Source organism: Galeopterus variegatus, unplaced genomic scaffold, assembly GCF_000696425.1.
Source record: "Galeopterus variegatus unplaced genomic scaffold, G_variegatus-3.0.2 Scaffold2297, whole genome shotgun sequence".
Taxonomy (NCBI): Eukaryota; Metazoa; Chordata; class Mammalia; order Dermoptera; family Cynocephalidae; genus Galeopterus; species Galeopterus variegatus.
In genome coordinates this window covers 251,666-271,389 of record NW_007728408.1, presented here as the reverse complement: position 1 = coordinate 271,389, position 19,724 = coordinate 251,666, and the positions used below count along the sequence as shown (strand labels likewise).

Here is a 19,724-nt window from a genome sequence, read left to right as displayed (position 1 = left end):
AAATGATATTTAACTGCTTTTTATCAAAGGAGAGATAAAATTCATAAAAGCACTAAAATTTATAGAAATGAACACAAACAGAAAAAAAAACCCTAGCTGTTCAAGATTATTTCTGTGTACAGAGCAAACAACCCTCATAGAACGTTACCAATTGTACAATATTGTAGTATAAAACTTTATATCATTTAGATGCTTTAATTTTCTTGTTTATGAAAACATAAACCTCTGTAAGACTTTATAGAAAGATTTCCATTAAAATGGTTGTTTTTAAAAATTAAGTTGTAGTACATAAAGGAGTAAATTTAAATTGTACAGGAAATTCACTTATTAGGAATCCCTCATTTTCCTGTGATTTTAGATAAATGAAGTTAGTGTTGCCTTCTTTGAAAATGTAAAAATAATATTCATATAATAGCTTGTAGCTACTGAGTGTTATCTAGTTTTTCATAATTATTCATAAATTTCATGTTTAAGAGTTGCCAAACATATCAATTTTGTAAATCATAAAAACAATTGGATATTCTAAACTTTTCTCTCCTTAACTGAATTAACTAATTGCTGTATAATTATCAATATTGAAAATACTAAGGTAAAGTTATTATTTATATTAAAAATAGTATTTCTTAATAATATAACAGAACCTTAAATACAGACTATGCCCATAAAAATTTCTATAATAATTGAATTATTATGAAGTTGGGCTAGAAGTCAAAATCGAAGGTGTCCTTTTCCTGTTCTATATCTTTTCTTCCAAAAAAAAAAAAAGGCTTAATTGCTTACAAGTCTGTTCACCCAGGCCTTGAACTCTAGCTTCAGCTCTATTCACTGCTTCAAGTCAAACCTTTTGCAATTAATTATCAACAAATTAATGGCACCGAAACCATAATCAATCCCAAGAAGATAGGCACCATGAGGTAAGTTAAAAATAGATAGTTTGGAGGAACTCATTTTCAAACTTTAACCTATCCAAATAGGCGAAATGCTATTATAACACGTGTCACACCTTCTTCCTTGCTTGGTGCCCTATGAGGTTGGGTGCTGGCTGGATCTTCATCTTCTTGGTATCTCTGAGTAAGTCTGACAAAAAGAGCTCTCTGCACTGCAGGAAGAAGACCTGGTACAGGCAGAGGGCTGTGGCTTGTCCTGTTGCTGTTGTTATCAGACCCACTCCCGAAGTTAGGTGAGTCTTGAACAACAGGAAGTTGCTGCTGGGCAAATTCACCATGCCACATCCCATCTACAGACATAAGAAGAACAAACACTGAATGAGCACAGAGCTCTACCAGAGTTATAAGCAACTGAAGTTCTAACAATAACCACATTTGATTATCAAATTATTATGTAATTTAAAAATATTTTTACAAGTTACTTAAAGTTCTATTGTTTCAATAGTTTGGCTAAATTGAAAACATATTTTAAAGTTTCAATTTCACCAATTTTACTTAGTTTTGTTTAAAACATACATTCCTGTCATGCTTTTAATAAAAAAGTTTAAATATTTTAAGTGAGAAATGAGTTATTTCAAAACGTAAACTTACCACCAGAGTTACTGGGTAGCTGAAAATCATGTACATTATGCTGTGAATAGTAATTATCATAAAACTCAGTTGGGTTTTGTAGGGACTCATAACTGGTGTTGAGCTGCATTTCACCAGGACTTTGCTGGTATGATGAACCCAGAGAACAGTGATTCTCTCTGGGTACTTTCGTCACGTGTCCTGGAAAGCCCGGGGAGTGGTAAGCCCCACCCATGGTCGATGTTGTCAAAGGTGTATCTTGTTGAACAAGTACTCCAGCTTGATTGTGAGGGCCTACAATTTCAGGTGGACCAGGTGGCAAAGGTGGGCTCTGTGGCATTGGTAAACCAGGAAGTCCTGCACATGGGTGATGTCCAGGGGATCCTGGATGCATCACAGGACTACTGCATCCCTGAGGCATATTAGGTCCAGAACCTGGACTTGACCCAGAACTATAGACATGTTGACGGCATGGGCTGCTTCCCTGAAATTGTGGTCCTGGTGGTGAGGCACTGTTATAAAATGCTGGTGGCCTATAGACAAAAAGAATAATATTTCTTAAGTTAAAGAAAAGAGACAAACAAGAATGTTACACGTTTAAATAGATACTGGTTAAGAATGTTTTTCTATATCAGAATAAAATACTATGTATTTTAGAAGAAATTTATTCCATATTATCTATAGGTGGAAACACCACTAATGCCTCTTGCTTTCACTTTAGCCCACAGTTTTCCTAACTGCTGCTTACTATCAGCTGTTTTAAAACTTACTCATTACAGATATTTTTTAAAAATACAGAAAAGTACAAAGATAAATAAGAATTACCTCTAATCCCATTTCCCAGAGATAAATTTTTTGACAGATTCTCTCCTAGTACTTTTTCTAGGCATAGACTTTTTTACAACAAAATGAGAATTGTTCTATATAAACATACAACTTTTTATAACAATTTCTTTTTTTGTCTTTTTTTTTTTTTCGTGTCTGGCAACGGATCACGTCTGGCAACGGATCGCAACCCTCAGTGTTGCGCCCGTACCGGACCGGGACCGGCAACGGAATCGCAACCCTCGGTGTTGCTCCCGCACCTCAGTCAGCCAGTGAGCGGAACGACCGGCAACGGAATCGCAACCCTCGGTGTTGCTCCCGCACCTCACTCAGCCAGTGAGCGGAACCAGTCTGTATGTGGGATCCGAACCCTCGGCGGGAGCACCACCGTGCTTCCCAAGCGGCGCACTGTAGCAGTGTGCCACCGGGCCGGCCCTTATTACAATTTCTAATTGGCTATTGCTGGCATATAAAAAGAACTAGTTTCTGAATGTTTCTCTTCTTTCTAGATATCTTGCTAATTTAATTATTTCTAATAGTTTTGTCAGTTGATTCCTTTGGGTTTATTGAGGGAAACTGCCTGAATGAGTCTGCCTCTCCACTTCTAATCTTTATTGCTCTTATATCTTCTCTTATTTCATGGACTAGTATCTGATATTACAATATTAGCAAAACAGTGGACATATTTGTCATCTTCTTGATTTTAATAGAAATACTTTCAATTGTTCACATTGTGATGTTTGCTATACATTTCTTGTTCCTCTAATTTGCTGAGACGTCATTGCTTCCCTGAGCATTTAGGGTTAAAAGAATCATCAACAATGGAACATAGGTGCCCGGGAGCCCAGACCCTGGGGGATGTGCAGCAGGACTGGCATAGTGGGTGTTATCAGAAAATGAAAATCTGGATCCAGATTACCCAGAGGTCTTCCTCTAACAGCCTAAGGAAATACTTTTCAAAAAGAACCAAATATGCTGGAGTTTTATTACCCACTATTTGAAGATATTCATTATCAAAGACAAGGCAGCTTCATAATCAGGTGAGAGGAATGCCAAATCCATCCACCTGGCAGTGTCCTTGAGGATTACTGTGTTGAGAGGTTTCTGAAGCCATGTAAGTATTCCATAGAGAAAAACACTGATGGCGGGCAGCAGAAGGTGAGGACAAAGAGGAAGGGGGAGGCAGCAATCTGTGTGCATGGCCAGATATCTGCCATCTCTACCCAATATCAATTGCATGGTTAACTTGGTGTACAAGTTAGTTTCTTAACACAAATTTTTAGGAAAAAAAATTTGCTGCCATTTTGAAAGTTTTAACTTACTTCTTCCCAATCTTATGTGCTAAGTCCACAGTAGGTTTTACAACTATTTCAAAAAGAGATGGAATTTTCTTGAAATCATCAGAGAGATCTGTCTGAAAATCATCTTCAGGATCCGAAAAGGGAAAATGCTCTGGTGGGGTTGGCAGAAGCCCAACTCCTGGAGGTGGCTTGGGAAGAGGAGTTATGCCACGCTTTCTAAGTTCTTCTAATTCTCTTTCATCTTCATTTATAAGTTCTTCATCAGTATTCAACACCTACAAATAATTGACAAAGATTAGCATTTTTAAAAGGCTCTCTTTCTCACATTTAAAACTGTGAAGACTTGTTAAAGTTGAAATAGATCGAGATAACCAACTCATCATTTTGGATAAACAGAACAAGGTTCAAAGAGGTAACAGATATTGCTCAAAGTAAATTAGCTTTTTTAATGGCATAACAAGGATAAGAACCAAAGACACTTAATTCCTATTTCAATATTTCTGTTTTTCCAACACACTATATTAATAGAATAAAACATAAAATAACAAATACTCAATTTCTCAGCAGAGTTTCATAAGATATAATTTATAAAATATGATTCAAGTCAAATGAATCTGTAAAGAGACCTAACAAATCATCAAGGTACAAAAATATTACTCACTTTGTCCAAAAGTTTCTTTGTTTCTTTAGTCAGATCATCATGGGAAAATTTACAGTTGTCTCCTTGGTAACATTTTGCTCCACTATGATAGAACTTGCATGGAAATTCATGTAAATAAAATATTAAGGAACAGATCGAGTACAATCAAAGTCTAATTTTTTTTAAAAAACCATAACTGTTACACAAGATGATTAAGTTCTAGAGATCTGTTATACAACACTGTGCCTATAGTGAACGATACTGTATTTTACACTTAAAAAATTTAAGAGGGTAATCTCATATTAAGTGCTTTAACCACAATAAAAAAAAAAAACTGTGCTAAACCAGTAAGACTGTATTATTACATACTGTACTGAATTTCTTATAGTCATGTCAGATAATTAATTTTTTATTTTATTAAGATTAAATATTTTAATTATGCAGAAACATTCAAAAAGATTTTTAAATCTCTCTTTATTAAAATTGGAAACCACTTTTAAATGAAAAAAATTTATAATTATTAAGTATTTTAATTATGTAAGCCCTACTACTTTCCATAATAAAATAAAATATTATGTAGAACAAATATATTTTATAGCAAGAACTTATATCTATGAAGAAAATAAAGGGGCTTCATATATCATGTTAAAGGCAAATATTCCAACAATTAAAACTGCAGAATAATGTAACCTTTTTGTAGACAAACTTCTAAAGAAAAAAATAAATCCTGAATACAGTAAAAAAATACACCTTTTTCAGGTGGTGTATGTGCAGATAATACCTGGGTGTTTTTAGGAAATTTATTACTATAATCATATTGACAAAGTCAAAGGAGAAAAATCATTTGATCATCTTCACCGATACAAAAGGCAACTGATAAAATTCAAAGTAATTTTTTGATTTAAGAAAAAAAAAAAAAACTTCTTGGCAAAATAAGAATATACTTCCTTAACTTGACTTTAAAAAATCTATCTTAAAACTACAGCCATAAGCCAAAACAAAAGGGCATTATCATTAAAGCATGTATTGTCTGCCACAATCACTATTATTTAACATAACTCTGGAAGTATAGCTAACACAATTAAAATTAAATAAGAGGTACAAATGTTGTGAATGAAATAAAAGTACCATTATTTACGGATGGCATGACTATGTGGGGAAAAAAAACCTTAAAAACAGACTGAAAACTTTTAGAAACAGAGCTCAATAAGGTATATAGTTTCTAAAGAAATATGTCAAGTCTGAAAAAATCTTATTTATTTTTCTTGAATGGGACAAATTTATTATAACATTTTGATAAGGAAGGGAGGAGTATGTGCCTTACCAAATATCAAACATACTCTTATAGAGGGAAATAGTTAAATAACACAATGGATAAGAGTGGTGTAGAAGCAGAACTATGTAAAAAGGAAAATTAGGATCTGGTAAAGGTGCCATTTTAAATCAGTGAAGATGAGACAGTAAGTTAAACACCTGGAAAAAATAAGGTCCTTACTGTATATCACACATTAAAATAGAGCCCCTACAAATTAAAGATGTAATGTTAAGTAAAAAAAATACAATCTTCATTATCATTATAGACAGATCTCATTTTTGTAAAAAAATCATGTGTATAAATATATAGACATACACACATCTACTCATACATACATACCTTAGTATAGAAAAAAGTCTGAAAGGTTTCATGCCATACGGTAAGCATGGTTATCCCTGAAGGATGACATTACTTAGGATTTTTTTTTTAAAGTTACTTCGAAGGTTATCAAACATACACCAAAGTAGAAAGAACAGTAAAATGAACTCCCTCGTGCTGACCACAAAGGTTCAATAATTTCATCATCTGGCAATTTTGTGAGGTCTATATCACCCCTACATTCTCTTCACAACTATCACTCCAAATACTAGAGTATTTTAAAGCATATTCCAAATACATTTCATCTCTAAATATTTCCATACCTACATAGAACAGATAAGGAATACTGTTTCTTACCAATCATGACCTCATTATCAACCTGACAAAATTAATACATTAATTTCAACTGATACCCAGTCAATATACAAATTTCCCAGACTGTTTAAAAAATGTCTTTCTATAATTGCTTTACTCAGATCAGGATCCAAACATGATCCACAAATCCTATCTAGTTAGTATGTCTCTTAAGTTTCTTTTATTGATCTCTAGAAGCCCCTTTCCCTTTTATTTTTGTATCATTTATTTGTTAATTTTAATATTGGTAATACATGATATTTAAATAGTCCCTATTGCATCAGATCAGGAGGCATTTAATAATTGATTGTTTCTTTTAAGTGATCAGTTCCTTCAGGTGTTGTCAGCTCCATCCATCAATTATAAAGTTCCTCATCAACTTTTCCTCTAATGATTTTAGCAGTCATCAATAATCACTTCCCAGATCTATTAATTGATTAGAATTTGCAAAATGATAGGACTGCTAGGTCAAAAGGCATACATGTGTAATTTTGCCAGAAGTGTCTCTGGCAAGCTCTCCTCCATAAGGTACAGCATTTTGACATCCCTAGCACCAAAGGATGAATGTATTCATTTTCTTATGACCTTGCTAACAAACCTTGCTGTGACACTTCTTTTTTTTTTTGCAAATCCAATAGCTGCAAATGTTATCTCAGTGCAGTTTAAAATTACATGCCTCTTATTATGAACAAGACTGAGCATCTCTGCATATTTTTTTTTGGACTACTCTTTCTGTAAATTATCTGTATCTCCATTTTTCTTGTCAATTTTTAGAAACTCATATATTAAGGGTATTATCTCTTTGTGAATCATATAAATTGTAAATAACTTTTCCCACTTTACTATTTATCTTTTTATTTAGCTATGTTATGTTTTTGTTATACAAATTTAAGCTTTTTTATACAGTCAAATTTTCTATCTTTTCTCTTATTGCTTCTGGATTTTGAGTTACAGGAAAGTTTTCTGTTCTCTTGGGTTATAAAGGTATTCATTAGTGTATTCCTCTGGTAATTGTATGGTTCCATTTTTTACATTTAGATCTATGATAAAAGGAATTTCCCACTTTCCATTTTATTTGCTTTTTTACTTTTTACTTTTTTTTTTTTTAACTTGACAAGACTATTTAAAATTTTATCTGGAAAAATTAATGTGAGAATCTACCAAATATTACAGTGTACTGTTGAGGCAGAAATAAAAACAGCAAAGCAACGTAAACATGAGGGCAAACAAATCCATTGAGCCAAACAAAGTTCAGAGAAAAACACAGATATAAACATTTCGTCTATGATAAAGCTGAAGTTTCAAATCTGTGGGGAAAGCTCCGTTAGTCATAAGTGATAGTGAGCAACCAGCTAGATACATGGGGGGAAATTAACATGGATAGATGCACTATATATATATATATACATATATATATATATATACACACACACACACACACACACAAACACATATACATACATATACATATATACACATACACACACATACACACACACACACACACACACACACACACACACACACACACACACACACACACACACACACACACACACACACACACACACATATGCACTATACATAGTGAAATCCCAATTTGGGCAGAGGCAGGGACACAATTTATTTTTCTTTTTTTTTTTAAAGATGACCGGTAAGAGGATCTCAACCCTTGGCTTGGTGTTGTCAGCACCACGCTCAGCCAGTGAGCAAACCGGCCATCCCTATATAGGATCCGAACCCGTGGCCTTGGTGTTATCAGCACCGCACTCTACCGAGTGAGCCATGGGCCGGCCTAGAATTTAAATGAATATGTTTCCAAGGGAAAGAATATCCAGTTTTTATCACTGGGTGATAAGATTTGATGAGACTTTGATTTTATAATTTTCAACAATGACAATTTCTTACTCATGAACCTAAGTAAAATAATTAAGTCATATAATAAATATTTTGCCAATTACTCCTTCAGGAAGCACAGACTATTGAAATAGTTTAAGATGATTATATTAAATATAAAGTCCTTTTACTTCATAGAATTTTTATCCTACAGGAAATTATTTCATTTCCCTAAAGAATAAAAGTCAGTTTGCCCTTTTAAAGTACAAAGTCTGAAAAGCCTGGGTTTATGTAATGTGTTGTTTTACATTTAAAACCAAACTTGGCTCTCTGGGTTGTATTTATGATTTCTGAAACCTCAATGATGCTTTGATACCTCAATATTTTGGTTAACATACCTATTTAATAAAGGATATTATGCATGTAAATGCAGTTCTCTCCTTTGGTACAATATCCTTGTAAATAAAATCTGCAGATCTCTTTTCTCTTCTCCAGCTCTGCATCATGATCAAATTTACACTGATCTCCCTGTTCACATACAGCAAAAAAAATACAAAAAGAAAGAAAGAAGAAAGAAAGAAAAGAAAGAAAGAAAAAAAGAAAGAAAGAAAGAAAGAAAGAAAGAGAAAAAAAGAAACAACTGAAAATTTTCCATAGTATTTCATGGTGAAATTATGGTCATTATCTTCAGTCTTTAAATAATGAGCTAATAGGAACTTAAACAATCCCGTAGGGCTCCTGCCTAAGGCAGTGGATGTGGCTATGTGCAGCAACACAGATCTGTGAGCAGGGCCTCAAAGGATACTGCCTGTGTTCCACCAGCACTCACTATTTCTAGCTGAGATATTGTCAGAATTTATTTAATCTCTTGGTGCCATGTACAAAATGGGGATAATAACAGTAAATATTTTGCAAGGCAATTTTAAAGATTAAATCATTTAATATTAGTTGTACTTTGAACAGTATTTGTTACACAGTCATCATTATGTATTTGTTAAAATAAAATCTGATTTCAACAAATTATGTTATTGACCCAGGAAATAATTAAATGAGCTCTAATGTACAGTATTTCCATGCAAGATACATTTTTTAAAAAGTTTTATTAAAACTACATGAGAAATCTTAAAAGGTTAACCATACCCCAAAAAACTAAATTTTAAAGGTTACTTTGGAATTTAAAATGATTTATGATACCCCTATAAATTTACCTTAATACATCTTCCTTCCAGAAAGTATTTACAGATTTGTTTTCCTTTGTGTTCCACTGTGTGCTGATTAATAAATTCCTGAGTCATAACCTTCCATTTTTTTCCTGGTTTACTATACTGCAAGAAAAAAATTTCATTTGAGTGCAACATATCAAATATTAATAGGTATTAAAATGTATAGTTAAATGGATCCAGAAAGCAGTAAAAATTCACTTAAAAGTGATCAAGATTGGACGTTCTGATGCTATTCATTTACTTAGCAAGAGATGTTTCTAGTAGTCTGCTTACTGCTACTGGTGGTTACAAAGAAGCCTATTCCTTTCCATTTTAATGAGTATGCAAAACTATACTTTAAAAAGAAAATTATAAAAAGCTTGAAAATTCATAATAATACTGATTTTTGGCAAAGGTGCAATAAAATATGCACTCTCATGTATTGCTGATAGGTATGTGATAAAAGACTATAATATCCATACTGTTTGACATAGAATTGGCACTTTTCAGGATTATTCTGAACGAATTATCAGGAAGACACACAAAAATTTATTCAGAAAAATACTACAGAATTACTAACATATCAAAGCAAACAAATAAAACTAAAAATACCCTCCACATCCAAAACTAGGAGACTGGTCAAATATATTTAGGTGGTGGAATATTATGCAGTCTTTAAAAATCAGGTGATAGAAAGACAACTTGGAGACATAAGAAAATGTTTACAATACTTTACAAAGTAAAAAAATTAATCTCAATTTTATAATAAATAAAGGCAAATAAAAAAAGACTAAAAAGAATATACCCCCCGACCCCATTTTACAGTGTATGTCTCTGGATGGTGGGATTAGAGATTTTTGTATGTGTGGCTATTTTGTACATTCTTTAAGGAAAAAAAGCAAAGAAACAGGGAAGATGTATTACCTTTAACTTTAATTTAAAAAATTAAGAAAGAAATACATTAAGAAAAATTAAGAAATCTCACAGCCCTACTCATGTCCCTTCATTCTCTTCAGTCTCCTATTCAACTTTTGCCATAAGTCAGAGTATGATGCTTAGCTATCCTAAGGGTAATGAGTTATATTCACGGACACTATCAAACAACATTGTTTTCCAAGAACCTACAACACACTGTGCTTTGCACATCATAGGAACTCAATAACTATTTACTCTTCTGTTTGATTTCAGTTTTCCGTTTTCCCTTAATTTGCTAGAAGATGGAACACAAAAACATAATCTACCAAAAATAGGAAATTGCCTCACAGCAAAAGCTCGAGGCAATAGATGGCTAGATTGAAATCTAATCCACAGTACTCACAGCTAAAATTATATTATACCATAGGAATTCTGAAAAAGGTACAAGAATACAAAGCAAATAGATAACTGTAGAGGTTCTTTTTAAAAATAAAAGTATACCCAATTTGACCACAGGAAAACACAATAAAATTGCTTATAATATACTCTGATAGAATCATTTAAAATGCCTTAACCCTATATTCACCAACATTTTTACACTTATAAATTCATTTAGAAGAAATAGATGTACAGATATAAATGACCAGCTCACATATGCCCACTGTACAAAGAATCACGGCTGTAATAAAATAAGCGGCCAATAAGAGTGCATTACACAAAGTCAATGAGCCAACTTAAGGAATATAACTCTGTAATAAAAAAGTTAAAAAATTAGGTTATCACACACAAAAAAAACCCCTAAAAAATGCAACAAGTTGTACCTATGTTTCATTAACAACTCATACTTTCTGTTTGTCTACATTACTTTCTATAAAGCTTTGTTGTTCTAATAGAGAATTGTAGGGGGAGGTGTTTTGTTTTGTTTTTTAGTTTAGTTCAGTTTAAACAAGTAAAAAGTGACTCAGCATCATTTTGAAAAACCTGACTATAATCAAGGTACTCTACAAAATCTAAAGCAACTTTAACAAATAAAATTTTAGGACAAAATAAAGTGCCTAGATGATCTGACTTTTTAAGCTCGAGCCTACAGAGAAACCACAAATGTTCTCTATCCCTAAGATTTCTTGTAAGAGCTGGAAGAACCAAAAAAGTAATATAGTCCATCACCCTCACTGGACAAATATGAAAACCGATGATTAGAGAAGCTGTGCCTTCCAGCTCCATGTTCTTTGCCTTATACCACATTACCACTAATGACACACAATACAAGAAAGGAAAGATAAGGAAAGATGGAGGGAGGGAAAACCAAGCTACCTACCTAGTCATCTTTTAATTTATTTACTTTAGAAGATATATTGATAAGAGCATAAAATATTAAAACATATATGGAAGGAAGAAGAAATGAAAGGATCTATCTGGAAAAGAATACATATTTACAGAAAATTTAATAGCTACTATAAACACTGAAAAAAATGTAAGAGTTCTTATGGCCAACAGAATAAGTCTTTAAAATCCAGTAAAAGTTTGCTTGTTCTGTGATTAACCTTGAGTTTTTTGGGTTTTTTTTGTCTTTTTGTCTTTTTCCGTGTCCGGCAATGGATCGCAACCCTCAGTGTTGCCCCCGCACCGGACCGGGGACCGGCAACGGGATTGCAACCCTCGGTGCTGCTCCCACGCCTCGCTCAGCCAGTGAGCGGGCACCAGTCCACATGTGGGATCCGAACCCTCGGGCAGGAGCGTCACCGCGCTTCCCAAGCGGTGCACTATCCATTGCGCCACCGGGCCGGCCCTCTAAACAGCATTTCTATCCACCACTGCTACTTCACACACCATTGGATCTGCTGGATCATATGGCTCAAAGTGGTGGCATAAAAATTTGTACAGCAGCCTGGACCTGTTGCCTTCGTCTGTTTTGGGCACCACTCAAAACTAGCAGCTTTTGGGATCACTACGTAAATAGGTCAGAGTAACACACCCAAATGAGGAATATGTTGCCTCCAAAATCCAAATGGGCCCCCTAGGCATTGTGCCTCTTTCTTGGTTGCAGGAGGGGCCAGATGCAACAACTATCCTTACCTTAGAAGGGATATCTTAACATACCACTAGAAATTTCACTGAGGAAGAAGGCCCCCGAATTTTTTTCAGATTTACTTTCCACCCTCTGACATGCAAATGTCTTACCAGTAAGTATAGAGTAGTTGCTACTTCATGCTCACTAGGTCCAATCAGCATGATGTCATCAGTGTGATGGACCAATGTGATGTCTCATGGAAGGGAAAGGCCAGCTTCCCAAGCGGCGCACTGTCCAGTGCGCCACCGGGCCGGCCCTAACCTTGAGTTTTCAAGAAAATTAGTGTGGATCTGAAGATAACCCTGAATTTATCTGACCTTTGGGGAATCTCATAGTCCCTGAAAGGCCTAGGATGGAGATGGATCCATGTTGGCCACTCTAGTATGGCCTGCATGTTTACTCTATTCTGAATGGGCCTTCCTCAGACCACTCCTGAACATGAGCTGCTTTCTTGGGCTCTAGAACTCTCCTGTTTTTTTTCTGGAATCATAAGAAACGTCTCTCATGACAGTCAATAAACTGACATAGTTGATAATTTATTTTAATCTTGATTCTTCTATTACACAATAAAGAATCTTTTAGTTATAGTCCAGATCTATAGACATCTAACATTTTAGTGCTTGAAGAGGCCCTTAGAGTTAATTTAATACTATACACTCATTTTACAGAATAAGTAAATTGAGGCCCAGAGACAGATAGTAACTTACTGAAAGCCACACTTTCTTAGAAGTGATTTTTTTTAGGTATAGGGTATAAGTATTAGTTTATAGGAGCAGACTTACTTGGAAAGCATTCATAGTAGTTTGGTTTAGGGAAAGTAGCATATTCTAGAGGTCTGCTGGTGTCTAGGAAAATAGGCAGGTTATAATCGCCCACAAATTCTAAAATAATAATAACTATAATAATTCTAAAGTTGTTATTTTATGGAACAGTGAGTGGCTCAGTGAATGTTAATGGGGGCTGGGGGGGGGAAGAATTCATGGTCAAGTAAATTTTGAAAAATACAGTTTAAACAAAGTAAAATGGGTTTCTTTATGCCTAACATGCTCAGAACCTTTAATACATTAATTCCACTGAAAATCCCCAAAAGCAGAATGTCATGTGCTGGGTTTCACAAATTTATTTGGGCCTGAACTTTTTTTTAGGTCACACCTGCTAACATCTCCTTAAATAGTATATTAAGGAGTATGTATTAAGAAACCTCTGCCAATTATCCTTAAACTCAGAGATCAGAAAACCAAACATTTTCAAATTACAGTATATAGTTACCCTTCAGTTCCCACTGAAGGACGCAGCTTTTAATAACCCACCCTTTCCTCTGCATAATTCGATCAAAATCTCACTGGAACAGTGGTAGAATACGGGATTGAACCACTCTAATCCAGAGAATCACTACAAGATCGAAATGTACATGTTAGGGGTTGTAGTAGATTGAATTATGTCCCCCAAAATTCACTGAGCCTTGAATTGTGTCCCCCAAGTTTTATGTAATAGAAACTTAGCCCCCACTGTGACCCTTAAGAGAGTGGGAAATCCTATTTTGGTAATTGAAAGGTGAGGCCTTTAAGAGATGATTGGATTGCAGGACCATGCAGTAGTGAATGGATTAAAAATGGTGATCAGGGGTGTGGTTCTGAGGGTTTTAAAAGAAGAGGAGAGTGTGTCTTTTGCTCTCTCTGCTCTCTCTGCTTCCACCATCTTCCAATGTGAGACCCCTGGGTCACTGTCGCCACCACCAGATGGACTTTGGACTTCCCAGCCTCAGAAACTGTAAGCAATAAATTTTGTTTTTCTTTATAAATCACCCAGTCTCAGGTATTCTGTTATAGCAACACAAAACGGACTAATACAGGGGTTCAACTCAATTCTACACATATTTATTGAATATTACTGCATACAAGGCACATAAATTCATTTTTCCAACCATTTATATCCCCTTTTCTTCTCTTTCGATGCTTTTGACTCTAATAAGAAAGCTAATTTATCACTGCCTCCCTTCTTGGCCCTGTTACGTATTGAGCTAATTAGCACTTTATTGCCATTTGCACTTGGGGAAGATGACTCTTAGGAAAGCACAACAGAGGATCAATAGAGAACATATTCTTACTTTTAAACATATCAATTTTATTTTGAGGTTCTTCTAAATGTATCGATTTTATTTCAGGGTCACCTAAATTTGCACCTCTATATTAGTATCATGACTAATTAAAACACAATTATTTTTTGGAGTTTACTATATACTCCTTTGATCTGAGCTAGAAATTTTTCCTTTACTAGGAGAGTGTTATTAAAACCACAGTGCTTTCTTTGCAACCAAATAGATTAAAAGATAGTAAAGCTCTTCTTCTCCTTATATATAAAATCTCAGTACCTCTTGAAAGTCATCTGTTCCTGAAAAAACATTAGGCCCTTTATTGGCTCTTCCCCCACGGTCTTTTCGTTTGATTTTCTTCGGCAAACCTCGTCCACGACCAACATTAAAACTTTTAACCCTCTGTTCAATACCTAAAAGAGTTAAAATGTGCTTCAAATATTATAGAAAAACAGTACACCTGTCAATCTATTAGTTTACAAGGAACAACATATTTTCAATAGTCTGTAATACATAGGACATTCTCTTTTTTCTCCCTCTAGAGTCAGTGAAAAAAATTAATTTTTACATTTTATTTCCTGGGTACTGCTTCTTGTTCCTTTGTTTTTTAAGGGACTTTGACAACATAGGAAGGCAAGGAACAAAGATATACATGGCTAGAGAAGCCCAATCTAGTTTTATTCTTTTTAATTTTCCTTAGGATAAGATAATTAACAAGACTTTCTGATTTTTAACAGAATTAAACATTCATATTTAAGGAAGACATTATGTTAATGGTTGATTTGTAGCAAACCAAATTTCTATTTGTAATTTTGAGTAAATACATACACATATATCTCCGTATAAAAATTATACTTGCTTTTTGCTTTTGAAAACCTTGGCATTTAAAAGTATCTAAAAAGATAACCAAATTACAAAAATTATATGTTGGGGTAGTAAGTTATAATACAAAGTAATTTCTCATTTTACCAAAGTGATACTGAATTAGTAAATTTTCTAATAACCTTAAAATCTATAAAACTGTCAATAAATATATGAAAAAATGTTTTACTTCATTTAAAAAAACCAAAGAAACTAAAATTTAAAAACAACATGCCAGTTTCCACCTCAAAGAATAATAAAGCTCATTGTTGGTAGAGGTTTGGAGAAACTGGCATTGGCAGGAGGAGAGAAGTGGTTATAAATTGGTACATCGCCTTTTGGAATATCAATATGGTGTACAGATCAAAAATTTTCAAATGTGTGGCTATGTTTTTTTGACTTGGCAATTATACTTTTCAAAATTTATTCTTAAGGAAAAAAATGCTTGCCAACATATATTCTGAGATACGTATAAATGTGTTTATTGCATGGATAATCACAGAATTGGAAAAAAAAAACTGGGTACAACTTAAATCTCAAATGATCACTACCAAACAAACCTAACAATTTGTTAAGACAAATTATGGTATATCTATTTAATTGGATCAAATGTAGGTATTAAATTCACTGATATAAGAGTGACTGAGATGGGAGTGTGACTTATTTTTCACAGCTAAGAGGAGAAAAATAAGTTACAATAGTATGTATGGTTTCTTGCTGAAAATAATGGTCAGAAAAATTCTGGAAGAATGTATACCAAAAATATTAATAATTAGTACATCTCGGTGGTAGGGATTCAAGTTTGGTTTTGAGGTTTTTTTATGGCAGCTGGCTAGTATGGAGATCTAAACCATTGACCTTGGTGGATTTTTATTTTATCTTTGATTATTGCTGGGTTATCCTTTCTACAAACCAGAAAAGTTTTCTGCATTTGACTATATACTAATTTACAACTCAGGGGAAAAATGAATGTCAAAAATAAAATGTAATGCTCAATTCTTTAAAAGGACAAACAAGGAAGAGCCTGAAAGGAAAAACCCCAGGTGGGAAGAATTTAGCAAGTCCTCTACATTACCATTATTTTCCAGCTGGGATGATCCCTGATACCACTACATCTAGACTCCGGAAACAAACTTACTCATTACAATAACATTCACATAGATAAATTCTTTTCTCTTTAGTTCAACCAAGCCTCGGTTCATATTTTTTGAAGGAATTTTGCTAGAAAATCAACAAAGAATAAAGCTATAGAAATAACCAAATTTACTCATAACTGATTCCTTTACTCAAAGATAATTAAGGGCTAGTAACATAGGGTGTGGCTGCTCACTACTTCATCTCAGCCTCACGTTGCTCCAGTTTTCTCGAAGCACACATATCGACTAGCCAACACTTAAGGTTGATTTGACCCTTAGTTAACCCACAATTTCTTCACCTATTGTCACCAGCGGGTAACTTGCCCTGGCTTCTCCAGGGACCATGAACCTCAATACACTAGATAAAAAATGACCACTCCAGAAATTTCTTAGTTATGTTCTTATTTCCAATCTTAAAGGATGTCCATAGTCCTATGTACATTTGCATAGCAAAGATGACTGCCATATTTTAAAGCCTAATAAAAGAACAGCTTCCTAGAATTCTGTCTTTTTTTGTCTAAAATATAAAGTAATAATACATAGAGTAACATAGACTACTGCATACTGACATCATATAGAAGAAAGGGGAAAAAACATAAGAAATCTGTCTTACATTTGTATATATTTTTTAAATATTAGAATGTTTTTAATTAAAGTATTAAGATATAATGCAGATTGAAATATTTATAGATATTTGTCTTCAAGATCTACAAAAATAAAGGAAAATGAATTTAGGTACCACAAGAATTAAGCTAACCTGGAGAAGGGGCTAAGAAATTTCTAAGGTTTTACTCTATAACTACTTGTTTTAATAAGGTTCTCAAATTCTATAACAAATTTTAAACTTACCTTGCTGAACTCCTTTCATTCTCTGTTTTTTCCCTGGCTCTTTAGAAAATGATGACCCTAAAGCAGTATTTGAGGTTTCTTTAGCTTGTCTGTATTGCTTCAGCTGATTGGCAAAATCTTCCTCCATTTCCTGACTGTAGCTACCGAAGTTATCATCACTGTAGTTACCGAAGTTGTCATCACTGTAGGTACTGTACTCATCATATTCTTTACTTTTAAATTTTTTGTTATGTTGACCCTTCTTTGATGTCATGTAGCTTCCTGATATATGTCCATGCTAAGGGAAAATGGACAATCATTATCAGGATTTCTCAACTATATATAGCAGTTGATAGTAATACAGGAAGGACATCTATTTTCCCCCAAAAAGTTGAGAGAAAGGAGGAAAGAGAGTTATTAGAACTGAATTTTGATTAGTACTTATTTATGACAATATTTAACACTAAGTTCGGAAGGCTAAATGCTACTCTGATATTCTTAAACATTATAATCTTTATGCTTTAGCTTTTGTTTCCATGTTTTATGTCTCGATATTTGTATGCACAGGAATACTTAAAAATCCACATCATCATACATAAATTCCTTCTCCAAAAAAAAAAATAAAGGTCTTTTTGAAAATAAGGAAAATGCAATAAAATACCCTGGGGGGAGGGGAGTGTGGAAAAAAATAAACATTCTTCTAACATTGAAAAATTCTCAAATGACATTATATTTAATAAAAATAATGTGTGAAAAATATTGTAAAAAGAAAATGCTTATATCTAAGGTCCAAGAGAAAAAAAACAGAACTTTCCCTAAGAGTGAAAAACATCTAGTGAGTAAATTGTCCATTAGCAACTGTTTACTACAACAAACATTATTAATTTTATTGCTTCCTTACTAAAGCATGTGAAAACAAAGAATACCCTTTAGTCCTAGAAGTTTATTTAATGATAGTATTCAAGTCTTGTCTCTATTCACTGAAAAATTTTTATTAGTTCTATAATATCCTGTCAATTATTTTATAATAAAGCAAGAAAAAAGTTGCACATAATTATAACTTGAGGATTTAGAAAAAACCATATCATGACTCATTTTTAACTTAGTGCATTTTGAATGTGATATAAAAACACTGCCCTGGCAAAATTTCAGAAAGAGACTGTGATTTTAATTAAATGCAGTAAAATATTAAATCTTTATAATTACAAAACAGATAAAAATACATAACCAACAAAATCAATTAGCTCATCAATTTTAAATTTTAAAGACACTATTAGATTTCTGATCTGTTTTAAGAAGGATTTTTAAAAGTTTATAAACTCCATTCTTAGTCTAGCACCTCAGAAATTCAGAAGAAAGAGATTTACAATTGCAGCCAAAAGGCAGTGTTTCTGACATTTTTAAAAAGCCACTACCAGGGCTGGCCAGTTAGATCAGCTGGTTAGAGCACAGCCTTATAACAACAAGGTCACCAGTTTGGATCCCAGTACTGGCCAGCTGAAAAAAAAAAAAAAAAAAAGAAAAAATATTGTGTCCATAAAACAGGAACAGGAGGTATAAAAAAGAAAAAGAACAGAGAATAAAAAGCCACTATGAAACTAAAGCAAAACAAAAAAATAATTGCTTAGATTAAGTTGAAGATTAATTAGCTGAATGATGCTTACATTTCCTTTTATAAAAAATGTGATTATATTAATGCTTCAGTGATACATTTCAATACACTATGATTTAAGATTAGTCTATTAATGATGAGTACGAATTTTTCTCTGGAGATTAGATGCTTGTCATAAAAGTTTTTAATTCTTAATATTAATTTAATTCTCTGATTTTCACAGCTTTATAACAATAATCTCCATATTCTTACCTTTTTAAGTAGAATTATCCCAAACTTTCAATTTATCTCCTCTCTAGTTTCCCAACTGCAAATATTCCTAATAGCTCCCTAAGGATGCAAACAGTCCATCTCAGGGTTCTTTCTGTGGTGAAAAACTTCTAATGTGGACTGCTGTGGTCTTTAGCATTTGGATCAGAGTGCCACCCATGCAGTGTGAGCTCTCCAGGAAGCATTAAATGGATGAAGGGTTACAGAGCAGCCCCAGTTCTCTAGAAGAATAGCTCCTTATGGTTCACATGTTCATTACTGGAGTAAACAAAATGCACTCACCAGCAAGGATCTGGCAAGTATTTTTTCAAGCCCTACTGAGAGAAGATAAAAGAAATTAAAAAGACTATAAATTCTACTAAAAGATATAGTTTTTCTGATCATTTTGCTGACTATTAGGCTATATACACTGCTATAATGTCTGTGGGGGCAGACTTGGTTTCTGTAAAATAGAAACTGGCCACACAGCAATCACTGAAAACATGAAATAAGGGAATAAGAGGCTCTGAATAAGGATGAGGAAAAGAGAAGCTATATTAAGTCCTCTAATATAACTGCTAGATGTTAATACTACATTCTATTTCTGGCCTGTAATTGCAGAAGTTATATAGCAAATACCTGTTATCTAAGA

At 33.6% G+C, this 19,724-nt stretch overlaps 1 protein-coding gene across 1 annotated transcript in view; it reads right to left on the bottom strand.

The window, feature by feature from the left end:
• Positions 1 to 19,724, bottom strand: part of ZC3H6 (zinc finger CCCH-type containing 6) — a 35,752-nt gene that overhangs the window by 4,593 nt on the left and 11,435 nt on the right. The window contains exons 3-10 of the mRNA XM_008581213.1: positions 17,233 to 17,509; positions 14,666 to 14,799; positions 9,315 to 9,431; positions 8,523 to 8,634; positions 4,305 to 4,414; positions 3,665 to 3,918; positions 1,539 to 2,050; positions 1,004 to 1,237 (exon numbers count right to left, since the gene is read on the bottom strand). Coding sequence (XP_008579435.1) covers positions 1,004 to 1,237; positions 1,539 to 2,050; positions 3,665 to 3,918; positions 4,305 to 4,414; positions 8,523 to 8,634; positions 9,315 to 9,431; positions 14,666 to 14,799; positions 17,233 to 17,485 — 1,726 coding nt within the window. The 5' untranslated portion in view covers positions 17,486 to 17,509. The remainder of the gene's footprint in view (positions 1 to 1,003; positions 1,238 to 1,538; positions 2,051 to 3,664; positions 3,919 to 4,304; positions 4,415 to 8,522; positions 8,635 to 9,314; positions 9,432 to 14,665; positions 14,800 to 17,232; positions 17,510 to 19,724) is intronic.